This window comes from Dermacentor andersoni, chromosome 4, assembly GCF_023375885.2.
Source record: "Dermacentor andersoni chromosome 4, qqDerAnde1_hic_scaffold, whole genome shotgun sequence".
Classification (NCBI taxonomy): domain Eukaryota; kingdom Metazoa; phylum Arthropoda; class Arachnida; order Ixodida; family Ixodidae; genus Dermacentor; species Dermacentor andersoni.
Window position 1 is genome coordinate 197,144,732 of NC_092817.1, and position 27,296 is coordinate 197,172,027.

The following is a 27,296-nucleotide window of genomic DNA, read 5'->3' on the forward strand; positions in this document are numbered from 1 at the left end:
ACACATACAAACTAAAAATTTCAGGTAGTTGCAATCCTATTTCACTCTGGCTGCGCCAATAGTTCGAGCCTATAGCCTGTATTAAAAGGTGCCATCTTGCTCAGCACTTGTAAACAATTGCCGCATGTAGCTTGCGACCAGCAGACAAAAAAGCAAATGGAACACCGTGCGCCATTTGCCTCCTGCGCTCGCAAGGAGTGGCTTCACTGCATAGCTGGAAAATAATGCCGGACCTATGCGGAACTCTGCTCCCTGCGGAGCACAGACCACAGTCCCAATGATCCTGGACTTTCCTCCTGGCCTACGTTCCTGTTCCGCCGTGACATGTCTCACCACCCGCCTCCAGCTGGGTACTTCGACAGCAGCGCTTGCGACGTCCGTACCATTCCGGCCGTGACCTTTTCAGACACCCTACATCGAATCATATGGCGAAGTGCGACGTTCAATGACCTAATTCTGTAGGGCGCAGACTAGTTAGAGACCCCATACATAGAAGTGTTCCATAGTAATGTTTGTTGCAAGTTATATGTTGCTGAATTGATATAAACATGTGTGTGTGTTTCACAGAGTACACACTTCGTATTTTATTTCCTAAATCGGTCTGTATTGACCAGGTTTCAGAACCTATTCCAATGAAAAGATCTACACTGCCACACTGTGGTGTGTAATGCTCCTTCATAGGGTGTTACACGGCATCGCTACATTTGAGCTCAATTCTCGAAGACATTACTCTTCCTTGCAGTGAAAGTTCACCATACAGCCACTGAGTGACTACACTGAGCCACTGAGTGACTAAAGCCCGCATAGCTTTGTTAAGTAGGTAAGTGTCTCATCATACCTGAATCAATGCCTTCGGGAAATCCAAGGACTCATGTTGCCTGTGCCAAAAGAAAAGCTTGACACACAAAGAGTATGTACTTAGAATGCCAGAACCATGCACCAGAAAAAGTTACATACAGTGAAAAGTAAGATGAAAGGAGCAAACATTTCTGTCTAATACCCCTGAATCAGAATCATCCCTGCATCAGAATTAGCAGAAGTGCGATGTCCGAGAGTGTCCGGAAAGCAACATTCAAATTTGCAAACATCAATAGTAAGCCATCGATGGGAATAGGCGTGGACAGGAAAGTGCTAAAGAGACTGCACTGGAGGGTAATTATCCATGGTGTCACTAGCAGTCGAACACGACTCAACAACAATGAACAGCAGCACCTGTGCAGAGCTTATGGGCGAGAATAGTGCGTATAACCAGGGACACGAAGAAAGCACAGAATAACCACTGATATTATTGTGGAATAAAAAGATATAAGAAGCACGCAACAAAGAAGGATGAACAGACGACAAATTGTTTGTTAAATTGGACACCATTCCACCTGGTTGAAGAAAGAGGGAAGAAAAAAGGGGAAGAGTACAAAAGATTAGAATCAAGTCTCTCAGCTATAATAAATGAATTCTACAACAGCTTTGTTGGCCCTTGACTTGCAGTATGACTTCCCGAAAACAATGTATGTTGTTGTAAAGCAGTGTTTTGCCCATTGTGAACGACCAACTGGCTCAGATATCCACTCCAGCTGTGCACAGCGCTGTTCCCTGTGTGATGCATCCGTGCCCATTCTTCTCACACAATGCAAGCAACAAGGCTGCAAAGAACGTGCAGAACATCAAAAAGGGAACAAAGCCAGTTCCACGAGGAACCAGTTTATTGAGGAATCATGCACTTAAACTACAAGGAAGCATCTATCACCTAACCACTTTGCTAAGAAATGAAGAAATTGCCACTTTAGCTCCAGAAATGCACAGCTGTCCATCGGGCAATGCGCTTCCAAAACTCCTAGCCACAAAGCAACAGAAAGCCGACTGTGCACATACTGTCAACGTAGTCCTACATATAAGGACAGCCTTTCTTCATTTTCTTCTGCACAAGTTGGTCTTTAATTAGGGGATGATCAGACATCCACCCTATCGTAGCAATTGCTAAAAAAAAAAAAAAAAAAGAACCCATACGAGTTCCTCGGAAGAAAAAGCCTCGCAGTTGAAGAAAAATTTGTCCCGGACCAGGACGAATTTGCTGACGAAAACTGCTGACAAAAAGCCCTGCTTTTCGTCGGCAGTTGCCTTCAAACCTTCAAGTTCCACCAAGCTCCTGTGAGCATTTCCGCTGCCCGACGAATATTGATTGCAGTCGGCTGCTTTAGGCGGAGGTTGATAATCAACCGCTGCACGAGGCGCTTACAAAATTCTACTTTCACACTCTTTATAATGCCCTGGTCTAGGGGATGCAGCAAGGATGTGATGTTTGGTGGCAGAAACTCCAAGCGAACGTGCATTAAGCGAACATTCACTATGTGAGCAGAGCAGTTGTCGAGAACCAGTAGAATTCTTTGGTCATCCCTGCTCATTTGGTCATCAAGTTTGATGAGCCACTCGGGAAAAGAGCTCTCTGGTCATCCAGGCTCGTTTATTAGCGTGGTAGTCGTACGGTAACGACATGACGTTTTTCATGCAGTGAGGCTTCACGTACTTGCCGATGACGAGTGGTTTAATTTTCTTCGTGCCTGTTGCATTGCAGCAGAGCAGGACTGTCACACGAAGATGCAACTTCTTTCCTCCTTTGCACTGCTGCCTTTTGAAGTGAATCGTCCGGTCTGGCAGGAGCTGATAAAAACATGCAGTCTCATCTGCATTGAAAATATTGTCTTCAGAGTACAATTCAGCCCACTCTAGAAACCGATCATTGCGTTAGGAATCCGCGCCTTCTTCTGTCAGCAACCTTTTCCTCGCCCGAGACAACCTGCCAAGTTATTACGTTCCTTTGGCGGAAATGAAAAAGCCAACCCGCACAGGCGTCTCCCCCAGTTATTTCAAATGCATTGGCAAATTCGCGGGCTTTTTCTAGAAACATTGGGCCAGACACAGGAACGTTTTGCAGTCTGGGATCTTTGAACCACATGAGAACAGCTTGGCCTACATTTTGAAAGTTTCCCAGTCACAGCTGCTTCCTCGTAGCAGCGAGTTGCGATTCCCAGTGAAGCTTGACGATCTTGTCTCGGTCTTTCAAAATGGTCGCAACGGTTGATGGGGCAATGCCACGCTGTCTGCACACGTCGATTCGCTTTTTCTCTGCATAGATTTCTTGCAATATGTTCAATTTGTCCTGCAGTGAAAACTGCTTCTGCTCCTTCTTGGCGCTGTCACTAGCTGCATTCATCGTTGGATCTTAGGCGAACATTGCTAAACCTTTGTCGTGAAGTTCTTGGTAAGTTTGTGGTGAAGCAGTTGGCACTCGGCATGGTGATGATGATAGCTACTGCACTCGCAGTTTGTTTCATGCGGCGCTGTTACTTTTAGCCGAGTTTGTAATACTGATGTTTCTTGGTTATAAAGGGGAAAATAAACTACGCGAGTTATTCTGAAATATGCACTGTATTGAAAGTCGTAGTTCTGAAATATCTTTACATTGAAAATATGGGCAATCTGGCAGGGATTTCTGGTGGGCACTTGCAGTGGCAGACTGAAATCGAGCAAAAATCCAGCCTAGCCCTCTACGAAGCCCACAAGACTACAATCTCTGTGGAGCAGCTGTACAATAACAGCACTGGCAGTATGCTTCTGTTTGAAGCCCATAAGGAAGCGTTACATACAAAAATGTATTGTCACTGCTTCAACCAATCCTTAGACGACACGACTGTGCAGTGCAGGGCATGTGGGGAGGGCAAAAGAGAATATTGAGCACAGCATGCTACACCGTGGAAGCTTGTGCACTCCAGTCAAACAGATGGCGCAAACATTTACCAAGGTTCTGGTATTTGTGGAAGCATGCAGCAGTCAAGGCACAACTGTGAAACCTCTACCTAGCTGCAGCTTCAATGATGAAAGAACGACTTTAAATGTCGCAGACAGCAGGACAGTGCATGTGCTGCTTATCGTTAGACTTTTTCTCTTCTCTTTTGACATTTCTGGTCAGAATAGTGCACGATGCCTAACCGATGCAAAAGGGAAGACCACAATAATCACCATGGTCAATCACACACTCTTACTTTCCTATTAGCAGCTGAGGTCTGCACCAAACGTTTTCTTGGTAACAAGTTTTCTTTAGATACAGTAGAATCTTGTTTGTACGCTATAGAAAAAAAAATTCAAGAATAAAACGTACTAAATGGTAAAATGTACGATTAGAACTAACTAAATATTTTACAGACTCAACATTAGTTGTCTCTACACAATACGAAGTGTTGTGGCACGAGGCGCTGATGCGCGTCGAGCTGGTAAGGCTTCAGTGACTCTAGACATGTTATTGCAGTTTTCATATTCTGTAGTGTTTTTAAGATGGTGATGGGAAACCGAAACGAAATTGAGCTGGTGGGTGATGTCGGAATACAATGCCGACGATGCCGCCAGAGTGAAACGTGACACTCGCATCGCGCCGCCTGCAGCAGGGAACAGTGGCACGTTTGGGTTATCGCCTACTAAAAGCTTGCAGTAGACTTTCAATGGCGCTGTGCTTTATGTGCTGTAAAATAGATAGGTGAAGATCGATGCTTATCGCAATAGGGTTAGTGGCGATAACTGTGAATGCGGCATGCGATGACCAGGGAGTAAATTTGCTGGAACTGGAATAAGGAATTGAGTGTACGCTGGTGTTTTCACGTGAGATGGGCGGGTGAGTATCGGTGTGTAGCCGATGCAGTGGGCGGCTACGGTTCTCAATCGTGTGTGCCTCGCGCCTTCTCTTGTTTACACAAGATCTAGCAGCCATAAAGCACATCATACGTTCACAGTGTGGCGATGTACTGAACATTGGTGCAGAAAGATCGTGTTTTCCGGGAATGTATGAACTGGTAAAAAACAAGCATAGCTCAATTGGGTACGTAACAGGGTCGCATCAATGAGCTTCTACTGTAAACAATAATTTGAAACCCCTGTTGTGAGATATAAACTGATCATATGCAGTGCAGAGCTGCCAAGGTGACATGGAAGTTACTGTTCTTTCAGTCATAGTTGTAATAAGCAGGAAAATTGGTATCGATTTCTAATCCCTTCTTTGTTAGAGCGATGTTCCTTACTTGCTCCACAGTTCTAAAACATTCCTTGCAGTCCCACAACATCGCCCTCTGACCTTCTTGAATTCTGAATGAAAACTTCTGGACAGAAGGGAGAATTTCCAGCATGTAACACTGCAACCACTCAGCAAAATGCCATTATTACTTGGCTCCCTAACCCTCCCACTTGAAACTAACCTCTCACTGCGCATGGAAAAATTATTACAATGTCTAATATGTCACAAAATTTGTTCATCCTTCTTTTGGTATACCTTATTTATGAATACCATACCACTACCTCATTTTCTGGTGAAAACCAATCTAGCAAATTATTTATTTTCCCTTATGAAACAAAAAAGATGGGTCAACTGTTAAGAGCTGCAGCTTAAAGAGGCAAATCTTTCTATATGAGAAGGCACACCAAGAAATGAATATACATGTACACATAACATCACTGGTCAATTTAGAAAGAAAAGCAGGTGCATAAAGAGCATTTTCTATGTACAATGAAATACAAGCAGAGTGATCAAGTGGTGTAGCATACTTGCTTATCTCTTAGCTAAGCCTCCAAATTAAATTTTGTGCTGCCTGTTCAGCCAGTTACTGACACATGTGTACACCATATTTGTGTATTAGCTTGTAATCAAGGTACTTGTTTTACCAGTACATATATGGCTTGGGATACAAGGTCTACAACAGTTTCTGCTTAACTGTTGCTTGATCTGTGCATCTCTTTTCCAAAAATCTGAAACTGATGCCCTGGACCCTTATTGTGTAACAGTTCACACTGTGTCATTATCACTATCAGCTTATTTCACCTTCACTGCAGGACAAAGGCCTTTCTCATCGATCTCCAATTACCCCCGTTTTGTACCAGCTGACACCATAGTACGGTACCACTAACATACCATGCTACTGCACTGAGACCGAGGCAGCTTCTTGCACAAGAGTGGTGCAATCAATCAGTTAGCATCACTGCAAGACTTTTTTAAAAAGTAACATCCTGCAGTGAACAATCGTCGTTATGAAGTGCCCATTTTTTAAAAAGCAAGCATGCCTAATTAAACCAGCCTTTTGGTTCTCGCCGGTCCATCTCTTCTCACGTACTGCTCAGCGCTCTGGTGCCTAGAGTGGCCTTTTGTTGCTGTGTTGGTGACTGCTGGCACCACACAGTCTTTGCAGCTAGCTTTCTCAACAGAGCAAATGAATTGTAGGTACATATGACATTAAGTTGACCAAGCATAATTCATTACAAGACAAATATTACTCAATGGCAATACTAGGATTCATGATTAGATGGTAACATTTCCAAAAACTTTTATTTCGAGAGTAGAGTTATTCCACCTCACCATACCATAAAATTCTAATAATTGTCTCTAAACATTCTACCAGCAAGGAAGACATAAATTACAACTGGTTGCTTGCTGGCCATAGAGACATGAAAAAAATGAATATGATGTTGAAAAAAGCAGAGCTGTTGTGCCAAATTTATGTACCAAGATTCTAGATGGTTGGTGAATGGAAGGGAAACCTATAAATACCCCAGAAAGTGCACAAAGAGAGAACTGCTCAAATGGTAGGTCATGCATAGATTGCAAGTTCAGCGTCCATTGATGGCAAACTTGTCTTTCCCACTATTTTCACTCCCCACTTGCTTCATTAGGAATATCAAGTTTATTGTAAATTGAACTCAGACAATTAAGCAATTTGAACATAGGTATTCCAGTCATTTATTATCCCCTCACTCCTTGGTTTCATTGTCAATTGCCTCCACAAGGTGCTAGTTATCCTTTTCATTGAAAATTTAATTTCACCCTATTTTTGGCATCTTCATAAGCATGAAAAGCATGCTACTGCAGAACAGATTAAGAATTTTCTATTCTTCAGTGAGTTTATCAAGTTTACGAAAATGTACACTTCATGCAAGAACTCTCAACAGAAAGTTCAGATATGAGAAGATCAACTATTTCATGTCTAGCACACTTAGAAGGCAGCCGTCCAGCCACTTGAAACATATGCCGGATGTAAAACTTTGTGAAAACAACAAAAAAAAAAAAAAAGAAAGAAAAGAACCCGCTCCATGACAAGCTGAAGATCCCTTCCAACTCCTTTTACTAAAAAAACCTTACATGTAGTATTCAAACTTGAAGCATAGGTCCAATTGGAAGTGTCTCGAGATGCTTGCAGCATATTTTAAATATAATTATTTTCAATGATACTTTGAGCGAGGGTCTCGAATCTGGCAGCCTTGACGTCATTAGGTAGCCTACCAGGGTTTATTAGCCATGTGCATGCTCTCCTAAGTTCACGTGCTACATGACGCCACCGGGCAGAAAAGGATGTCCCACATCCGCCCACACCTTGGCCCTGAGTGGCGCCGGCTAGCAGTCCCAGGGCTACATCTAGTAAAAACATGAATACCCAAGTTAGCGGATGAGTTGATAGCTGTCGCCGTAGCAACACACGCGTAATGTAGAGGTCATGGGTTCGGACCCCACAGGCGACACATTATCTTTTCATCCACTTTCATTTCCACTTTCCCCCTTTATTATTTTCTACGTTTCAATTGTTGGCTGTTGGCTTTATATGATTATGATTAACAAAAATCGAGCCCCTCGGCTCCCTTCTTGCTCATTATTGTCATCAGTGCGGTTGATGTACTATCTTGGAGTGTGCAATCATGCACACAGCGCCTGAAAGGCATATATTCCTTACTGTTTCAAGCAGTTTCAAAAGTACACTTGAAACCGGTCCACCAGGTACAAGATGTACCAATTGCCACAAGAGGGCGCCACTCACTCAAGAACTTTCTCCTTGGGCGCGTTGGTGAAGAAGAGGCCGCACTGGCCACGTAGTCGCTCGCTGACTTTGTGCAGGTTCTCACGGTGGTCTTCGTCGATGAATCGGCCCAGGGCCACGCTCATCACCTTGTTCTTGCCAAAGTAGAACCTGCAGATGTGCAAGAGTCACACCACCAACCATTTAACCACAACCATCATCATTAATGAGGTCCACTGCAAAACAAAGAAATTCTACAGAAATGTGCAGTTATCATTACTGCCCAGTGACTCTATGCATGCCTGTAACTTTTCTATCCTCTTTATATGAGATAATCCTCTACCATGATCAAGTGAACTTCCCCTTCATTGCCAGTCATTCCGTTACTCTATCAAATTATTTGTTCTTATTTTACAGAATTTAAAAAAAATTTACCGATTACAGGTAGCACAATTATAATCCTTGAACTGAACTGCTCAAAGATGTGGACATTACTTACACAATAAATTGAAATGCTTAAATGACTAATTAACGAAATATCATGAATCAATATTTAAACAATTACTTAACAGTACATAAGTTTGCAAGCATATTTGCTTGGAACAAATTTTGAGGAAGGCACAGGTTTCAAGATACACAATGTAAAACTTAAGATAAAAATGTGCGCTTGTCCCACTTACTTTTGTACCAAAACGCCTTTTTATGCACTGATGCATGAAAATAACTAAAATGTCAATGTACTTTGTTGCAATATTTTGGAGCCAGTATCTTGAAGTTGGTGTCATCCTGGGAGCCTGTTTCAAGTGAATACACCTGGCAAACTTGCCGGCTACAATTTGTAATTGCACTGTGTGCCATAAAGTAATTAGTTAAAATCTTAGTGACAATTTGTTAATAAGCTGGCTATGCCTTTCTATTTCTCATGCAAGTAATGTCAATCCCTTTGAGCAATCCTGATCAAGGACTAGAATTGCATCATTTGCCACAGGTGACTTAAAAAAAATTATGTTTATTCTTAAAGAAACGGTATACCATAATAGACTACCAGTTCCACGTGTTTTCAACACTGCCAGAAACGCACAAGTCCACTTCTATTTTTCTTAATCTCAACTGGAGTGTCACCTACCCAAGCTTGCAATCTCTAATCTATGCTGCTGTCTTGCTATCTCTTACATTTCAGGCCTTTTGATGGCACAGACATATGCATCTTGCGAGACATGAAAGGTGCTGAGGATTACAAGGAAAGCAGCGATGGGATGAGCACTTTTTTTTCAGTCTGTGGTTTCACGTGATGAGCACGCACAAACTCACCGAACTTTAGTTTTTGCTTAATCGCACACATACACAGTTCACTGTTTTGCACAGTGGTCCACTTGGGCTCAATTTGTAGGCAAGACCATGAAGTAGGGAGGGTGTTCAGGTAGTACTGCAAGTGAGCCCCACTGTCAGGAGCTAGGGCACATCTTTTCAAAGCAACTGCCACAAGCTACCACAAGACAAGTTCCAAGGAGCAACCCAAAGTGCACACAAAATGCGCAAAGTACACTCACAAATTGATTCATGTGTAGTGTTTAGTGGCACAAGGGCCCAGCATGGCCAAAGAGTGCCATGCATGTGGTGATGAGTTGTTAATGAATTATAAAAAAAAATGGAGAAATGAATTGCAAATGAAGTACAATATAATGCAAATGCCGCTTTAAAGTACGAGGCCAGATTCAGAAATTTTTTAGAAGAGGAAGAATAAAGAACAATTGTGGGCATGAGTGTGCATGGTGGCACCGCAGAAGCCATGCCACGAGTCACTCGTCTTCTCTTCCTTGAACAGGTGCTGCTGATCTGCGCACCTGAAAATGCATACAACACGTGTACTGCCCAACCAGTTCTTGATATGGCCGTCTTCAACTGGGAAGTGCCTGTGGGCGACACCCTCGGCACTAGATACTAAGGAAGCATCACAGGAACTTTGTCCTGTCCTATAAAGCAGCCTACTTAGCAGCCTGCATCAGTGGGCACGGTGGCACTGCAGAAGCCATGTCACCTGTAACTCGTCTTCTGTTCCTTGAACAGGTTGGTTTCTATTTGTGTTATGGTTGCAGGAATGGTAATCATTTCATTGTAATGCTGCCATGCCCAAAAGTGCTTTATTTGTCTTTGCTACTCTATGTCTGTTGCCGTCTGGTGACACTGAAAAGCAAATCCAGGTCTTAACACAACAGCGGTTTTGAAAGAACTGCTTGACAGGCAACAAGCCGTCAAAACTGATTTAGCTGCCTTGGGCAAAAGAATAAAACAAGTTGAGAAGACGGTACAGGTTGTTAGGGGCCAAGGCAAAGTGATAGCCAAGTTGAATAAGACAAACAAGGCCTTGAACGTGACTGTAAAAATGCTGCACAATAGGCTTGTGTCACTGGAAGATAGAAGCAGACGAAATAACCTTATGGTAATCGGAATTCTGGAGGGCAAAAAGGAAACAACAGAAGAACTATCTACAAAAGTGTTTACCAATTTATTTGATAAACAGCTGAACTTAACTCTGTACACAGTTGAACGAATACACAGGATCGGAAAATGGCAGAGCAAACAACTGCGACCTGCTATTCTAAAGCTTTACAATTCCAGAGAAAAGTCAAAAGTATAAAAAACTGTAGAGAACTAAAGGGAACTGGTATATCTATTCCTGGTAAATACTGCAAGGGAACAGTTCCCAAATGCAAGCTTTTTTGGAATTCTGCGCAGGATGAATGAAAAGGATGACAGCACGGACACCTTGACTATTATAAACTGTTCATTGATGCCGATATGTACAGTTGGGACGACGAAAAGAACCGCCGAGGCAAGGCCACGCATAATAAGAGTATCTGTCAGCAGTAAGCCAGGACTGAACAAAACAAAGAGGACATCACAAATTTCAGCTAATTAACTTTAATCCCAGAAGCATCGTGAATAAGACTGCAGGCTTAAGAGTACATTTTAGTCAATTATGATCCGCACATTGTTACGATCACAGAGACATGGTTGCATTCAGAGATCCAAGATAATACCTCCTAGATACAAGATAGAATGTTGGGATTAACAGTGACGAGGAGGTGATGTTGCAATAATAATGAAAGAAAACATTTAATTCAAAACACTAGGCGGTATCCCACAACACAAAAGTCTTTGGTATGAAATGAATATTGTAATGTCACCAGTCCTTCTCTGTGCAGTTTACTGACTGCCAAAGTCGCCTGTCTCATTCTTAAAGCAGATATAGAGTTTCTTAGAAGCAAACAAAAAGTGCAACTGCCAGCCACTCCTAACCAGTAAGTTCAATATACCTGCAATTAACTGAGACACATTCGCAACAGAGTTGTGGGGACAGGCACATTGTGATTTGCTCCATGACGTCGCATTCACTCATGACATTTTATTTATTTATTTATTTACTTATTGAAAATACTTCAAGGACCGTGTAAACAGGGTTTTACATGTCGCTCCCTCCTCTGCTGCTGGAGAACCCTGCTGAATTTTTCTGGCAGATGCACTATAACCGGTATTTTGTATTGCGTGGTTTCACTGCTAGTGGTATGTGTATACATGGAGTTCTGGGGGGGGGTGATAAACGGGAGTCTGAAAACACTGCGTGCATTTTGTCTTGTCCTGCACCATAACTTACACTTATGCTGTGCGTGGGCTGGGCATGTATGGCAATTATGGTACATATACTTTGAGTGCAACACCACCTATATTGTGAATTTCTCTGCTGCTCATTTGACAAAACCAATAAAATCACCTTGACCAGCACACACTGGCACGTGCTTGAGGGTATCGTGTGGCAGTAACTAAGGAAGACAGTGATGGGCAGGAAGGACACTGCACTGCACCCTCATCACTGCAACTGCACTGGCTTCCATTCTTGCCACCACGCATAAAGCGGGTGCATTTCAACAAGTCTTATACTCTGTTTTGTAGTCAGCAGGCAATGCTGCAGAAGCTATGCAAGTGGTGTGGTAATTGTGCATCACAGCACAGTTGTATTTGACCTGCGACACTTTCAAAGGTATCACTACTTCAATACATCACAATTGCAACTTCTGGATGTAATGTTATGTGAAATGATGCATTACTTGTGCCCCTTTGGGCTGCCTGTATGCAATGCCCTGTGTTTTAGTTGCGAATGCAAGCGGTACACTGTGGCTGCTGGTCTCATGAATGTGTCATGCTGCTTGATCAGTGGTCAATAGATGAGACCTCTTCAATGCAAGGGTAAGGTCATACTTTGATGTTATGCTCTCTGCAACATCAAAGTATGAGACTTATTGTTTCGTTGAATTACATGACGCACAGCTGCATCTCTATAAGATGTGACACACATACAGTTTTTTGGTCACGAATGTGAGCTATGAGAACACCTTCCTTCGCGTTCGTAGCATTGCCTGCCATGTATGAACAAAGTACCAAAGATGCATATCTCCCTGCACATTATGACTTGAGCTGCCTTGTTCTTGCCCAAATTTCACAGCAAGGTCTGACACTCTGGTCTGGATCGTTCAATGAAATAATTGGCACTGTTACCTTGCCTGGTTATTCAGAAAAAAAGGATTCTGGCAGGACCTACTTCAAGATAAATGTCGACATTAATGCGATCAGCAGTGAAGCAATGTAATGCCCCATGACGTATTTTGGCAACCGCCGAAATGTGTCACGTGTGAAGCGTGCATGCAGCCAGATGGAGTCTTCTTCCTCTTCGAGCTCTTGCTGCTGCTGGTGGCAGTGCCCAGTTTGGCCGACGTACACTCACTGCAGATGCGCAGAATCTCTATCTAATCTGATGCTAATTGCAGTAAGGTCGACAGTCCATCTTCCTCCTCAACCTCTTACTGCTGCTACTGGATGCAAGAAGCAGTGACTGAAGTTGGTGTCAAAGAGGTTCATTAATTATCACGGGGAAAATATGTTTTCTTTTTGTAGGTTATGCCCGATTTCTGTTTCTGAAGGAACTACTGCACTCAATATTTTATGTAATACATAAACAAAAAATAGAATGAATGCACTTTTCACGCAAAACTGTTTTATTAACGAGATGTATGTCATTAAAAAAGACATTTTGCCAAAATTAAGGTTGTGGCATCAAACTGAATGAAGTTTGTAAAGACATGCTTGTATCTACTAAGAAAAACATGTAACAAAAATTATGAGACACACAAAATGTGTTGCCATCGAATAGGTACTATATCAGAAAAAAATCAAAATTTTTCATTGAACAGGCATTCCACTACAAAAATTTAACTGCAGGCACTACAGTTGAGTGTGCCGGGCTACGACTATCAATGTTTCGGGCTGGTTTGCATCATTGCTCTCAGAGCCAAAGTCCAACGAAAACACGGTATCCTCAGACCTGCTCCTGCTCAATCCATCGATAAAATCAGCTGCAAACGCAGTGGAATCGCGAGATCTGCAATAATTCAAAGCACGCGAGACGCTCCCAGAGCTTGCTTTCTACTTTGACGATCGCAAAACTTCAGAATGCGTTAAAGAATTAACACCTGGTGGGGAAAAAGCAAACTGCTTAGAAGAAAAAAAAAAAAAAAAAAGATAGGTTCGTCTCCTTCACGTCCTATGGCGCAGGGTGTCCGTGAGCGGCGTGGAAGGTCTCGAAAGCGAAGTTTCAAACCACGCATAGCGGGCGGCCATTTTTGCTTTATACTTTGATGATCACAAAAACTTCGGAGCAAGCTCAAGAATCACCGCCTGGAGGGAAAAGGCGAACTGCTTAGCAAGCAAAAGAATAGTTATTCTCCTTTGCGTCTGATAGTGCAGTGTCTCCGAGGACAGCGCAGAAAGACTTGAAAATGGCTTATCAAACCATCGTTGGCCTGCTAACGATACCCAATGGGTGCAGTATGGAAAGAGTTAAAGAGCAGCACATGCCCAGTGCCACATACCCAATAGCTCAAGTTGATCCCACGGTCGGTTTCGAACCCAGTTCCTCGGCACAGCAGCCCAATGCTCTACCCATTAGACCATGGACTATGCAGTGAGCAAGTTGGCAGGAAAACGGGCGTGGACAAACAGAATGACATACCATAAAGTGGATGACGTTCCCAAAAGATGCTAATCGTATTAAAAATAAATTATAATATATGCAAATTTGTCTTCAACTGCATCTCTTCTAATGTCACCATTGCATCCTTGATTGACAAGTGGAAACAAGTCTTGAAGGCCTTGCTTTGCCGTGCAGCAAACTAGGAAAGCGACCTTGTGGCCTCATAGTTGTCATATTTTGGACGCCACTTACGGTGAGGCCCAGACGAAGGCCCCTTGGCATTGTTTTTTTTTTCAACAGAAACAAGCAAGTAACACCCAAGTGTAATATTTAAAGACCTGGACCATAAAATTTGTCCTTGTTTTGAAATTTGAACAAGAACAGAGCACTGGTATGTGCAAAATAATTTTTTATGATGTGCAGGAAAAAAATTTTTGCATGTAGCATGTAGGGTTCTGCAAAATGCTTTCAGGTGGACCAATGTGTTTGTGCAAGGCATATGTACGCGACACGAGTGGGAGATGGAGCCAAGTCAATCTTGCAAGGAAAGCAGGGGCCGTATTCTCTAACGGTTCATTTTGGAACCCGTTCGCTCTCATGATCACCATTGGTTGGCGCTTCGTTGTCGTCATCCTTGGTGGGAGTGACAAAAAATTTTGTTGTCGTCACGTAGGTTGTCAGTAATCTGAAAAGGAACCCGTCGTCTGCTACGAGAAGAACTGCGGAGAAGCAGTTCGCTCGAGGGTCGCGCACGGTGGTGAGCATGATCTTGGTTGCTAGGGCAACCATGGCTCTCTGCTAATCTTGCGCTGGCCACCGCAAGGAGAGGGATGCCGATAGTGGCTTCTTTGGTTGTGCTGCTGGTGAGCATTGGCCAAACACAATGACACGACGAGAGGCAACGGTGCGACGCGTACAACAGCGAAGGCGAGTTCCGAAGGCATTTTAGGCGCCCCCGAAAAAGAATGTGATGGATTTGTGACGAGCTAGAATATCGCGGACCACAACATTTAGTGGCGCTGACACTGCGATGTAAGTGCTGTGTGCGCTGCGTTTCGTTTCTTTTTTTTTGCTACGGGTTGTTTTCAGCAGTGCGTCTGGAATGTAGAAGCTATTGGGTTGTCACAATCGTCAGTCAGTTGCATCATTAACACCGTCGCTAGGGTCATTACGGTTGAGGGAAAAGAAAAAGGGGTGTGAGATTTCTCTCCTCACTGCAGCCAAGAACACTTCCTTGATTACGGCAAGATTCTCGAAGTTGTGGGATGTTTGGATGGAACTCTCAGCGCAATCGTCCACTGTAAGAAGCTCAGCCATGGCTAAACAAAATCCTATTAGAGCCACGGCCTACACACAGAGAACCACTTTGATTGCTCAATGTATGGCGCACCACCTAGTGACAAAAAATAAATAAAGCAATGCAGATAAAATTTAACCACTAGCTGTCTGCATCGGAAGCTCAGTTATTACTGGAAATTAAATGCGGAAGTGTTGTATACAAACCAATATTTTTTTACTGAACTAGCAACATCCTTCAATTACTATATAGTCCCCAAAGCACAAACAAAAATGATGACTTGACCTTGCAGCTGAACGCCGCTCGTCCATTGGTCTCCCTCGTGTCGCGACATTCCACTCGTTCTCCGAGTTACGTCCCTTGACGTAGCAGCCAGACCGAACTGGTTCCAAAGCAAGCCGTTACAGCATATGGCCCCAGTATCGCAGACAAGTTCCTTGTCTTTTGGCTTCAAGCTAGAGACTTGCCTTGTTTGCCCAATGTAGGTATATTAGTACGTTAAAATCAGACAAACATAAGAGTTCCAGTAGAACCCATCTGACGATGACTGTTGACATTAACACAATTAGTATTCAAGCAATGTAGTGACACACCTCATTGCTGAAGAGTCTTTTCTTTGAGATTTTCATTGGTTCGTTACCAATCGCACATTTGAGGGGTCCGTTCTTCTAGCTTGGTTGCTGACGAGGCGCCCTTAGGTGGCATGTAAGGGAGGCGATGTAATTACTAATATATAGAGTTGTGTTTGACGTCATAGCAGGGGCCACGTGAGCTGTCATATTGGGTGACCCTGCACATCTTTGGATGTCACAAAGAAAGCCTCACTAAATAAGCTGCATAGCGAGCTATGAGGGATATCATAGTGAAGGGCTATGAATTTACTTTAACGACTCTAAATTTCCTTATAATGTGCAACCGAGGCCTGGTACACAAGCATTTTTGCATTCTGTCCCCATCATAATGTGGCCGCCACTGCCAGGAACCAAAGCATTCACTTCGTGCCCAGCACCACGACACCATAGCTCCTGTGAAAAGTGTGCCATAAATGGAAATAAATTCTGATGTCCAACTTCCTTTATAACATAAATTTCGTAGTGGCCTTTCTTGTTTTGTTTTTTGCACCTAACCTTGAGCCGTACTCGTCCTAGCTACGGGTACCAATAGCACCAAGTACAAGCCACACTTGTCCAAGCCCCACCTTCCTATTTGTTTGCCTCTAAAAACCTGTGCTCGTCAACTCGGTTCTCCACATCTATTTGAGGTTTGGCATTTGAAGGTATTTTTCTATGCTTCCGATTCCTTTTGAAATAATCTGTTGTGTAATTATGTTCAAGCTGTAGATGCGTGTTGAAGGAAAGCCTCTTTTTTTTTTTTTTAGGGCAGGTGTCCTTCCCTGATATTTCTGGTGAATATAAGAGGTAAATCACGCAGGTAGTATATTTTTCAAATTTGGATATACGTATTGAGCAAGATTTTGTTGCAATGAACAAAATCTGAAATTTTTTTACACTTATATTTTTTTTTATGGAAAAACTCGGGGGTTAAAGGGTTAGAACTTCGATTCCCTGACTCTTAAAGTGACCCGATGCCACCAGACCTATGCTTCACTAACAGCAGTCTGCCATGTTTCAGTTAACAGGCAGACGAGGTGTGCTTACACGTGCTACCCACATTGCAATTGTGAAGAGATAACAACATTTTTCTTCAAATGGAAAAGTTCCAGGTAATATGGCCCTGTTTGTCACAACTTATAACACAGCTTTCACCAGTAAAGAAGACAGTGGTTGTTTGCAGGATGATGGAGACATGATTGGCAGTGGGTGAACAAGGAAGTCGTGAGATTCCTTGCAAACTGTTCAACCAGCATTGAGGGCTTTCCCCACAGTGTTTCGAAAGTTACAGCAGCATTTGAAGTACGACTAAAGAAACTGCAGTTTCAATTAAACATCCAATTAGTATGCCTATCTCTGCACTTCAAGCTGTCAGCCATGAGCCACGTTTTCTGTATTGCCCACTCAAAACATCATCACTGCCATGATCTGTCCGCTGTAGAAATTACCACTAACAGGCTTTTGCAAGAGTAACCTGCACATGGTTTCACAAACTTCATCATGATAACAGATCTGAAGCATGTCAGGTCTCAAATTGCATTACGAACACTACAACCAATAAATTCAGTACTGGGAAGGATGAATCAAAGGTCCAGGCAAATGCAGTGCTTCACATGCTTTTCATGACAGAATGAATGACCGGTGTGCTTTTAAGAAAAAAAAAAAAAGCGAGTTGGTAACTTTGGCCACCACTTGACGCACAAGAGGATATTGAGAGCCCTGAGGGTGTGTTCAGATAAGGACAGACTAAGGGAGCTCCCGATTATTTTGAGTTACCAGCTATACATTTGTAGGAGGTGGGAAAATGTCTCTGTAGAAACGAATTACCTTTGTTTTGGGAAACACAGCACAGACTTTTTGAAAAAAATTCTTATTTCACTGAAGGTGGAAAAGAGTGTTTGAACGACTTGCAGATTCTACAAATTTGAAGGCCTATCACTCTAAAATTAACGCATTGTATCCTGCCAAAAGCTTTTCATTAAGTCTCAACACTAGTACTACTGGCCCATGGGGCGTTAAATTTATATGAGGCCGAATCAGAAAGTTTTTGCCCCCCACCCCTTTTTTAGCCAAATTACGGCCGTAAATGCGAAGCCAACATATCCATTCCCAGTAGTAGACCTTTCTTGGACCAGCCTGGCCTCATCTGCCAGTAGCGTCGCGGCACGGTGCTGCTGTCAGTTGTTGTAGATGGTGGTTGTGCTTCACATGTCCACGGCATACGAGCAACTAAGTGTGAACTGTCTTATATGGAGCAAGGGATGAACGCCCATCGAAATCCACAGGGAAGGGCAGCCCACGTATGAGGAAAGGTGTCTCGCTTTGAGAAGTGTGAGGTGGTGGTGTTGCGAGTTCGCAAAAAGCCGTGAAGGCTTCCATGACAATGAGTGTTCGGGGAGTACGCATGCTGACTGACGATAACATTTCTGAAATTTAATGCTGCAATGGGACAAATGTCTGAACTGGTGTGGGGACTATGTGAAACAATACTGTAAGGTACACAGAGTAGTATGCATATTTGCAATTACCTGCATGTACCTTATGTTGGCTAATAAAATATAGGGGCAAAGACTTTCTGGTTCGCCCTAGTGTCACCCAGTATGCTTTTGGAAAATGACAAACTTTGATTTTTGAGCAACTGCCTCTGATTGACGCCAAACTCTGGGTTTTTTTCGAGGCCAGTTTAGTTAAGGCAATGAAACTGAAAAATATTTCTGACATATCTTCAAAAAGTTTCTGGCAAATTAAGAAAGAAAGTATGCAACTACATCAAACATTCATTTTATTACAAATTGTCCCAAACTGCCAAAATATTAAAAATTTAAACGTTTTAGAGATGTTTAAATAAATAATCATCACCTTCCACCATGAAAATAATCATCCATAGGAAAACGAATGCAGGAGCCCCGAAAACTCAAGCTCAACTCATTTGATGGCTAAACAGAGGTAAGAAATACACAATCTGAGTCACTCTTCTTTACTACAACATAAAGAATGACTTCAGAATTAAATACGAATGTGTTTTACTTTATTATCAGAACAAGATGCATCGATGGGATGACCACCCAGGGGTTTTAAAACAGGCTCAATTTTCTCACGTAGAGTAAAATAACGCTTTGTTTTTGAAGTACTAGATTAACGAGTCCTAGCTGGGTATTCCATAAAATTTTCATAAAAATTGGTGAGGATTACCTTTTTTTAACCATCTCTAAAATGTTCAAATTTTCACTATTTTCGCAATTTTGGTGTTTTATAATGAAATAAATTTGCGATGTAGTTGCATCCTTCCTTTCTTAATTTGAAAAAAAATTTCTGAAGATATGACAGTATTTTTCAGCTTTATCGCATTAACTAAACAGGTGCCCCCCCCACCCAAGAAAAGAAAACACACCTGATTTTGGTATCAGTCAGAGGCAGTTGCTCAAAAACCAAAGATCGGCAATTGTTCAAGAAACATGCTGGCTGACATAAATTTAACATCCCGTGGGCAGTAGTACTAGCGATGTAGATTACAGAAAATCTTTGGGCAGGGTAAAATGTGTTAATTTTAGAGTGATCAGCCTTCGAATTCACAAAATCTGCAAGTAGTTAAAACACTCTTTTCCACCGTTAGTGAAATAACAATTGCTTTCCAAGACATCCGTCCTAGTTTTCACAAGACCAAGGTTGATTCTTTTTACAGACGTTTGCTACGCCATATAAAAATTTCACTGGAAAGTAAAAATAGTCAGGACCCCCCATAGTCAGCTGATATCTGAACACACCCCTGAGCTGAACGAATTAACAACAGATAGCAAATGCCTGACAGCTCAACAACTGCGAAGCATGTAAAGCACAATGGCAGAGGCGAGATAACATAACATTATTACAAGTGCTGTCATCTAGCAAGTTACAAAGTCATTAACAATAAAACAAAGAAAGAGTGAGAAGTGTGAGTACAGCAAAGATTAGCATATCTAACATTTCTATTAACATGGCACTATCACTGTTAGTATGTATGTTTACACGGTCTGACGATGGCTTTCAAAAAATATCTGTGGAAGCTTTTATTTAATTGGATTGTTCCCAATCTCCTGCCACACCCAACCTACTTCTTTTTCTATCTATTTATTATTACTCATTTCCACCAGCCCCCTCAGTGTTGAGAATGCCAGAATCTTTGGCCTTACCTGCTGTCCTTCCATTCCTGGCGCACATCCTTGAGCTTGGTGTTCCGCATGTTGGACACTGAGTACACAAACACCTTGTCATACTTGTCAAAGGCATCTCGCACCTGGAATGACACGAAACAGAAGTAGCAAAAAAGTTTTGCAATGAGAAACAATGGAACTTTACATCTCAAATAAAGAAAATCCTTAACAGATTGTATGCTAATCTGGCAACCGCTGTCTTTGGTGTATCCTCGAGTTTTCGTGCCCTTTGGAAGCACCAAGTGTTTGTTTGCTGCCTCACAGTCTTGCACAAATGCAGCAGTAGTTGCTCCTGCATTCTAGCATGGTCGTGGCTGTGCGTTCTTGCTGAGGGCTCCCATGAAGGCTGCATTGCAGCATCACAGCATCAGCTTTCACTACCACGGTGGCACAAACCTCTGGCTGACACCTCCAACGTGGAGCCGGTATTGCGCAATGTGACAAAGAAAAATTACGGATTACCGATTAAAAAACATGCGCATTTAAGTTGTCCATCCAAATGAGATATACGCAACGCAACTTTTATTGCGTAATCATTGATTATTACATAAATAAAAGCAAATTCGGGGCTCCGACACACACTGTGTTGCATTTGACATCGACCATGCTATTGCACGCTGGCCTTTGCAACATAAAAACCATTGTGAATCTCCCCTTAAAAGCTTCGCAGTAAAATTTCCTATTGTAGGGCACAAAAGACATTCACTCAAAACAACAGCCATGTGTGGCAGAGCACTCTATTCAGTGACTAGAAAATTCCTAAGCCTGCACATCAGAAAGCTCCAGAGCCCTATGCATACCACAGAGAGCTCAGAGATCAGTGGCTAAAGGTGTTGTGCGGGACGTGAGCCCGGCTGGAAATCAGCAGAAAGAAGCAAGTAATACGTCCCTGAAGAACAAGCAACAATTGACTTTATTTTTGTGTTCGTCCAGCCTCTACGGCTCAGTTGCGCACCCTCACACCACTTCCCTTCCCCGCACACTCCACAACAAGATTTTACCGAGTCAAAAAGGGGGAAGGGTGTCTGTGCTGCTGCTGTGCGACCGTAAGGCCGCCACATCACTTCCCCTCCTAGTGAGTTAGCGAACGTGCATGAGACGATTTAAATTGTTCACAAGTCCATACTGACAGGGCACCCTTGAGACTCGTCCACACGTGTCCTTGTGACTTGGCGTGTTTGGACGAGTAGAACCTAGGAGGATGGTGTCAGAGATGACGGTGCATGTGAAACGGCGTTTGCTTCTTCAATGTGTGCTGGCTTCAGCCGATCGAGTGATACCACTTCGTGACGACCGCGCACGTCGATAGCGAACTGCTTCTCAGCTCGACGCAGCACTTGGAATGGCCTGTTATACGGTGGTTGGAATGGCCGATGAACTGCGTCATGGCGCACAAACACATGTGCGCCTGAAGCGAGTTCTGATGGTACGTATACCGTGCGTGACGCTGCCCGTCGCAGTAGCGAAGGTTTTCCATTATGTCTCGTAGCCTAAGTGCATAGGCTGCAGTGGCTGTACAACCATCTTGCGGGCTGCCAGTGAAGAATTCTCCTGGAAGGCGTAATGTCGTTCTGTAGACCAGTTTGGCTGCACTGCAGCCGATGCCTGTCTTGACAGCTGTTCGGATTCCCAAGAGCATGAGTGGTAGTGCCTCCATCCAGCTGCGCTCTTCTGTTGGGGCGAGCGCAGACTTGAGCTGGCGGTGGAAACGCTCCACCATGCCGTTGCTAATCGGGTGGTAGGCGGTTGTTCTGATGCGAGAAGCACCAATGAAACGTGTAATGCTGGCTAAAAGTGATGATTCGAACTGCCTTCCATGGTCCGTTGTTATTATAGATGGTACACCGAAACAAGCAACCCAGTGGTGCAAGAAGACGCTGGCAACCGTGTCAGCAGTGATATCTGCTATAGGCATGGCCTCTGCCCAGCGCGTGAATCTGTCAATGCATGTCAGTAAATAGGCATGCTCTTGGCAAGGCAGCAGAGGTCCGACAATGTCGAGGTGTACGTGGTCGAAACGCTCGTCTGGAGGCACGAACGTTGCCAGCGGGGTCACAGTATGTCGAGGAATTTCGGCACGCTGACACGGTATGCATACTCTTGGCCAGCAACACACGTCTCGGTTGATACCTGGCCAGATGAACCTAGCTGTGAGCAACCTTTCTGCAGCTTTGATTCCAGGATGCGATAGCTTGCGAAAAGAAAGGAAAATGTGGCGACGTAGATTGGTAGGCACGAAGGGGCGTGAATTGCTCGTGGAGGTGTCGCAGCAAATCTGGTCACCTGATCCCGGAATCTGAATCCACTGTAGTTTGAGGGTCGTTTTTGTTGTTAGGAGGCTTTTTAGCTCTTCGTCTTCTCTTTGGGCTGCCGCCAGCGCGTCGAAGTTAACTCCTTCTGGAGCGTTGACGACGTTTACAGCGCTCTGTGACAGGGTTGTCACTCCTTTTTATGTGGCGGATGTCTGTCGTGAACTCGGAGATGTATGCCAATTGCCGAAGTTCATGGGCCATGTGCGTGCCACCGTCTGAACGCATAGAGCGGAGAGCATAGGTCCGCGGCTTATGGTCGGTTAAAATGAAGAACTCGACACCTTCCAAGAAATGCCGGAAGTTGCGTCTACTCGAGTGGACGGCCAGCAGTTCACGCCCGAAGGTGCTGTAGCGGCGCTCAGTAGGTGTCAGCTTCCTTGAGAAGAATGCAGTTGGTTGCCATGTGCCGTCGCTCAGCTGTTGCAACCCAGCACCGATGGCTATGTCTGAGGCATCAACCATTAGACACTGAGGAACTCCTGGCCGTGGGTATGCCAGGAAAGTCGCATTTGCCAAGGCCTGCTTGCTTTGGTTGAAAGCCCTTTTCGCTTCTTCGCACCAAGGCGGGTCATTCGAAGACCCTTGTGTTGCCTTGAGCAGTCTGTGAAGCGGTTGTATGATATGGGCGCATTTAGGCACAATACGGCGGTAGAAGTTTAGCAGTCTGAGAAATTCACGTAGTTGGTGCTTCGTGGTTGGCAGTGGAAAATCTTGCATGGCCTGCACATTAGATGGGTGTGGCCGTACTCCCGAGCTCGAAATGATGTGGCCCAGAAATGATAACCCAGGCACGCCGAGTTTACTCTTGGCCGCGTTGACGATAACGCCATGCTCAGAGAGGCGCCAAAAAACAATCCACAGGTGCTCTTCATATTCTTCTGGGGTGGCTCGCGATAAGCAAGTTGTCCAGGTAGGCGTGACAAAAAATCAGGCCCTGTAGAACACCGTCAATAAACCTTTGGAACATTTGACCCGCGTTGCGAAGGCCGAATGTCATGCGCAGGAATTCGAATAGACCAAAGGGTGTAGTGATAGCAGCCTTGGGGACGTCTTCCGGTGACACAGGTGGTATGGCCGCACGAGATCAATTTTTGAAAAAAGTTTGGCCCCATGCAGACCTGCCTGTAGGTAGTGAATATGTGGCACGGGGTACCTGTCGGGCATTGTGACACTGTTCAGTGCTCTATACGCTCCACAAGGATGCCAGTCACCCGATGATCGCTTAGGAATTATGTGAAGGGGAGATGCCCAAGGACAGGAAGAAGGTTGGATGATATCCAACTCTAACATATGGTCGAATTCCTGTCGTGCCACCACCAGTTTCTCAGATGACAATTGATGTGGTCGAGCGTGAACCAGTGGTCCAGTAGTAGTGATGTGGTGAAACACGTTGTGTTTTACTGGGGATCCCACTTGGCGCTGGTGTATCAGGTCAGAAAATTCGCTCAGTATGGAAGTGAAACGAAGAGGGCCCGGCCCGTTGGCTTGATCAGTGTAGGGCTGAGCAGCGTATGTCTTGAAGGCTTGCCTTTTACAAGCCCTTTGTGACACAGGGTCTTGTAACCTCCCGTTAAGCACGTCGACTAACAGTCCGAAGTGGCACAGAAAATCCGCCCCGAAAATGGTGAATTTCACGTCGGCTACTACGAAAATCTACCGCAGCGTTCTCTGCAGGCCCAGACTGACGGTTAGGGAGCGGTTTCCATACGTGGCGATGGCCGTGTTGTTGACTGCTTGCAAAGGCGATGTGTTCGGGCGCTTGCGGTCCGCCGGCGATGCTGGAAGTACGCTCACTTCAACGTTTGTGTTGATGAGGAAGCAGAAACTGATGTTCCGGTTGGTTAGGAAAAAGACTGATGAGCAACGTTTTTGCATGGCAGAAACACTGGTCGCCCTCAGCGCCTGCCCAGGGCGTTTCCCGAGAGCTCGCAGGGTGGTACGCATTTGCGTGCAGCATTGCCGAACTTGCAATGGTACCAACATAGTTTTTGGTGTTTCATAGGCGACTGCGAAGCACTCTGACTGGTTGACCATGATGCGGTATGGAGGGTGGCCACAGAATCCACGAGACATGAGATTTCGTTCATCTCTTGAAGTCACTCACGTGGAGACTGTGCGCTTGTGACGGCTGCGATAGATGTGGGAGCTGCCGCCATGAGTTTGTTGGCTAACTCGGCCAGCTTGGATAGATCGTTCTCATTTGAAGCAGTCATGACCATTCTGACGTTCGGGGGGATTTTTTGTAGAAATATTTCTCAGAGCAGCAGGCTGTCAAGACCACCCACTTTGCTGCCCAATAATTGCTGTATATGACGCAACAGCTGGCTTGGCGTTCTGCTGCCGAGGTTGGCTACACGGAGAAGCTGTTGTAGCTGTTGGCTTTCAGGGGGCGTGATCCTGCGAATGAGTGTTGCCTATTAGCCTTGTAAATGTTGTCTGCTGGTGGGGAAAGCAACACATCTCGAATTTCGCCAGCGGTTGATGGGGGCAGACTGCTTGCCACATAATGGTATTTCGTGGAATCTGCTGTGATGCGCCATGCAGCGAATTGTGATTCTACATGAATGAACCACAATGCAGGATCCGCAGTCCAGGATCCGCAGTCCAAAATGGAGGCAGTTTGACTTCGATGCCGGAGAGTGTCGGAATTTCGGTGCCTTGAGGTGTGTCCATAGCACTTGCTGCTCGTCCGGGTCACCAATGTTGTGCTGGACACGAGCGCGGCTGGAAATCAGCAGAAATAAGCGAGTAATGCGTCCCTGAAGAACAAGCAACAACTTACTTTATTTTTGTGTTCGTCCAGCCTCTATGGCTTGGTGGAACAGCCTCACACCACTTCCCTTTGGTTTTAAGATTTTAAGAGATTTTAAGAGATAAGATTTTACCGAGTCAAAAAGGGGAAAGGGTGTCCGTGCTGCTGCTGTGCAGGCCACCACAAAGATTCCCTTATGAGTTGATGATGAGTTCCCTTATGATGCCGACAGCCTTCTGCGACACGCAACAGTCATTGTATTGAATTTGAGCAATTATATTCACCTCAGACTAGGTGTGCTAATGCTGCACTCACTCATAGGCTTGATCGATTTATTTCCCGATTTGTGACACGCCATGGTGGCGTAGTGGCTTCAATGTTGTGTTGCTAAGCCTGAGAGCACGGGATCAAATCCCAGGTCACGGCAGCCACATTATGATGGGGCAAAATGCGAAGATGCCCGTGTACCATGCATTGGGTTCATCTTAAGAACCCCAGGTGGTCAAAATTAACCAGGAGTCCTCCTCTATGGTGTGTCTCAATCATATCATGGTTTCGGCACGTGAGACCCCAGAATTCAATTTAGATAATGAGTAGTGGGGTGTAACATCCCACAGCAACACTGTAATCGATGCCATAGTGGAGGGCTCTCAATTAATTTTGACTACCTGGGGCTCTTTAATGTTAAAAAGTTTTGGGTTTAGTGGTGAAAAAGCGACTAAGGCTATGCTGTGCTAAGTTCTTTAACGTGCTCCTAAATCTAGGTAAACAAGAATTGAATTATGGGGTTTAACGTGCCAAAACCACTTTCTGATTATGAGGCACGCCGTAGTGGAGGACTCCGGAAATTTCGACCACCTGGGGATCTTTATTGTGCATCTAAATCTAAGTACACGAGCGTTTTCGCATTTCGCCCCCATCGAAATGCGATCGCTGTGGCCGGGATTCGATCCCGCGACCTCGTGCTCAGCAGCCCAACACCATAGCCACATCTAGGTAAACAAGCATGTTTGCATTTCGCCCCCAGCAAAATGCAGCTGGCATAGCTGGGAATTGAACTTGTCACCTTGTGCTCCGCAAGATAATACCATAGCTACAGAACCATGTTGAGAGATGTTCATTTATCGACATGATGCATGAATAAATGAACGGTGTTCTTTCCTTCAAAGTGTCGATATTACAGGTCGCTTAATGTGGAAGCAATTCGCACTATGCTCCAAGTCCTTTTTCTCCCTCTCAGCTGATGTTAAATATTAAGCAGCTTTTAAAAAAGATACATTCTTTCTATGTAATGATTTTAATTTGCAGCAGATCCAGCCCTCTTTCCAGGATGAGGTCAGGGCTATGACAGACTTGTTCCTCTCGGCCAATTTGGTAGATTGGTGGTCTTGCTTTGCCATGAACTGGTGATTGGATTCCCGAGTGCTGCCAACTCCACTTGCAATAATAGGCTTTGTGTTCCCAACGTACATAGTTTGCCAGTACCTGCTTTAGCTGTCAAACAATCCTCTTGCATCCTTGCCTCCAGACGTGGGGGGAGAGGCATGCATTGAACAGGAAATGAATGGGGGCGAGGCGGGTGTTGTGGCACATCATTTTATGCCAGGTATTCTGGTACACAAACATTTGGTGGGGGAGGGTAACGTGCCTGGTGCAGCCCCCCCCCCCTGGCTACAACCTTGCTTGTTCCTGGAGAGAGCTAGTTCACCCTATAATACCTTTCAACGTAATTTTTTTGGTATTATTTTTCAGGAATTCTGATTTTATGAGTTCTAGATACAAGCTATACTGTATGGGTGCACCTGCCTGCTGGTGTTCCTCATAGATATGCATACGCACCACCCCTCTCACAGTGTGCGTAACACATGTTATAAAGCTCATCACACAAAGTGCCAAACATGCAATAGTTTAGTGGTTACCACATCCAGCTCCCAACTTCTTAATGGTACAGCAGTACAAGTCTTATCCTCAGCGGCGGTGATGAGCGGAGTTATGTTTTTTGATATCCTTCTGCTGTGTGACGGCAGCTCCAAGCGACTGCGAAATCAGTGGTGCACCGCTGGTGCCTATTTGTTGTTTGCAGGCAAAATGCGAAACCATGTTATTGACACACGAAGCCAACATACATTGAAAGCCAGGGAAAGCACAGAGGACATCACACGTGGTTTTAACTTAAATGTAGAAATGATAAATGTCACCGACGGCAGCCAAGCCCGTACCTTGTTGCACCAAGGCCATAAGTGGTGCTGGCCTTGGTGACACTCCTAAGGTCAGATCTCGTACACAAACACG

General features: G+C 44.4%; 1 protein-coding gene across 1 annotated transcript in view; it reads right to left on the bottom strand.

The window, feature by feature from the left end:
• The window catches only part of RpLP0-like (ribosomal protein LP0-like), an 86,031-nt gene that overhangs the window by 43,750 nt on the left and 14,985 nt on the right, over positions 1-27,296 (bottom strand). The window contains exons 3-4 of the mRNA XM_050177792.2: positions 19,920-20,023; positions 7,839-7,988 (exon numbers count right to left, since the gene is read on the bottom strand). Of these exons, the coding sequence (XP_050033749.1) occupies positions 7,839-7,988; positions 19,920-20,023 (254 nt within the window). The remainder of the gene's footprint in view (positions 1-7,838; positions 7,989-19,919; positions 20,024-27,296) is intronic.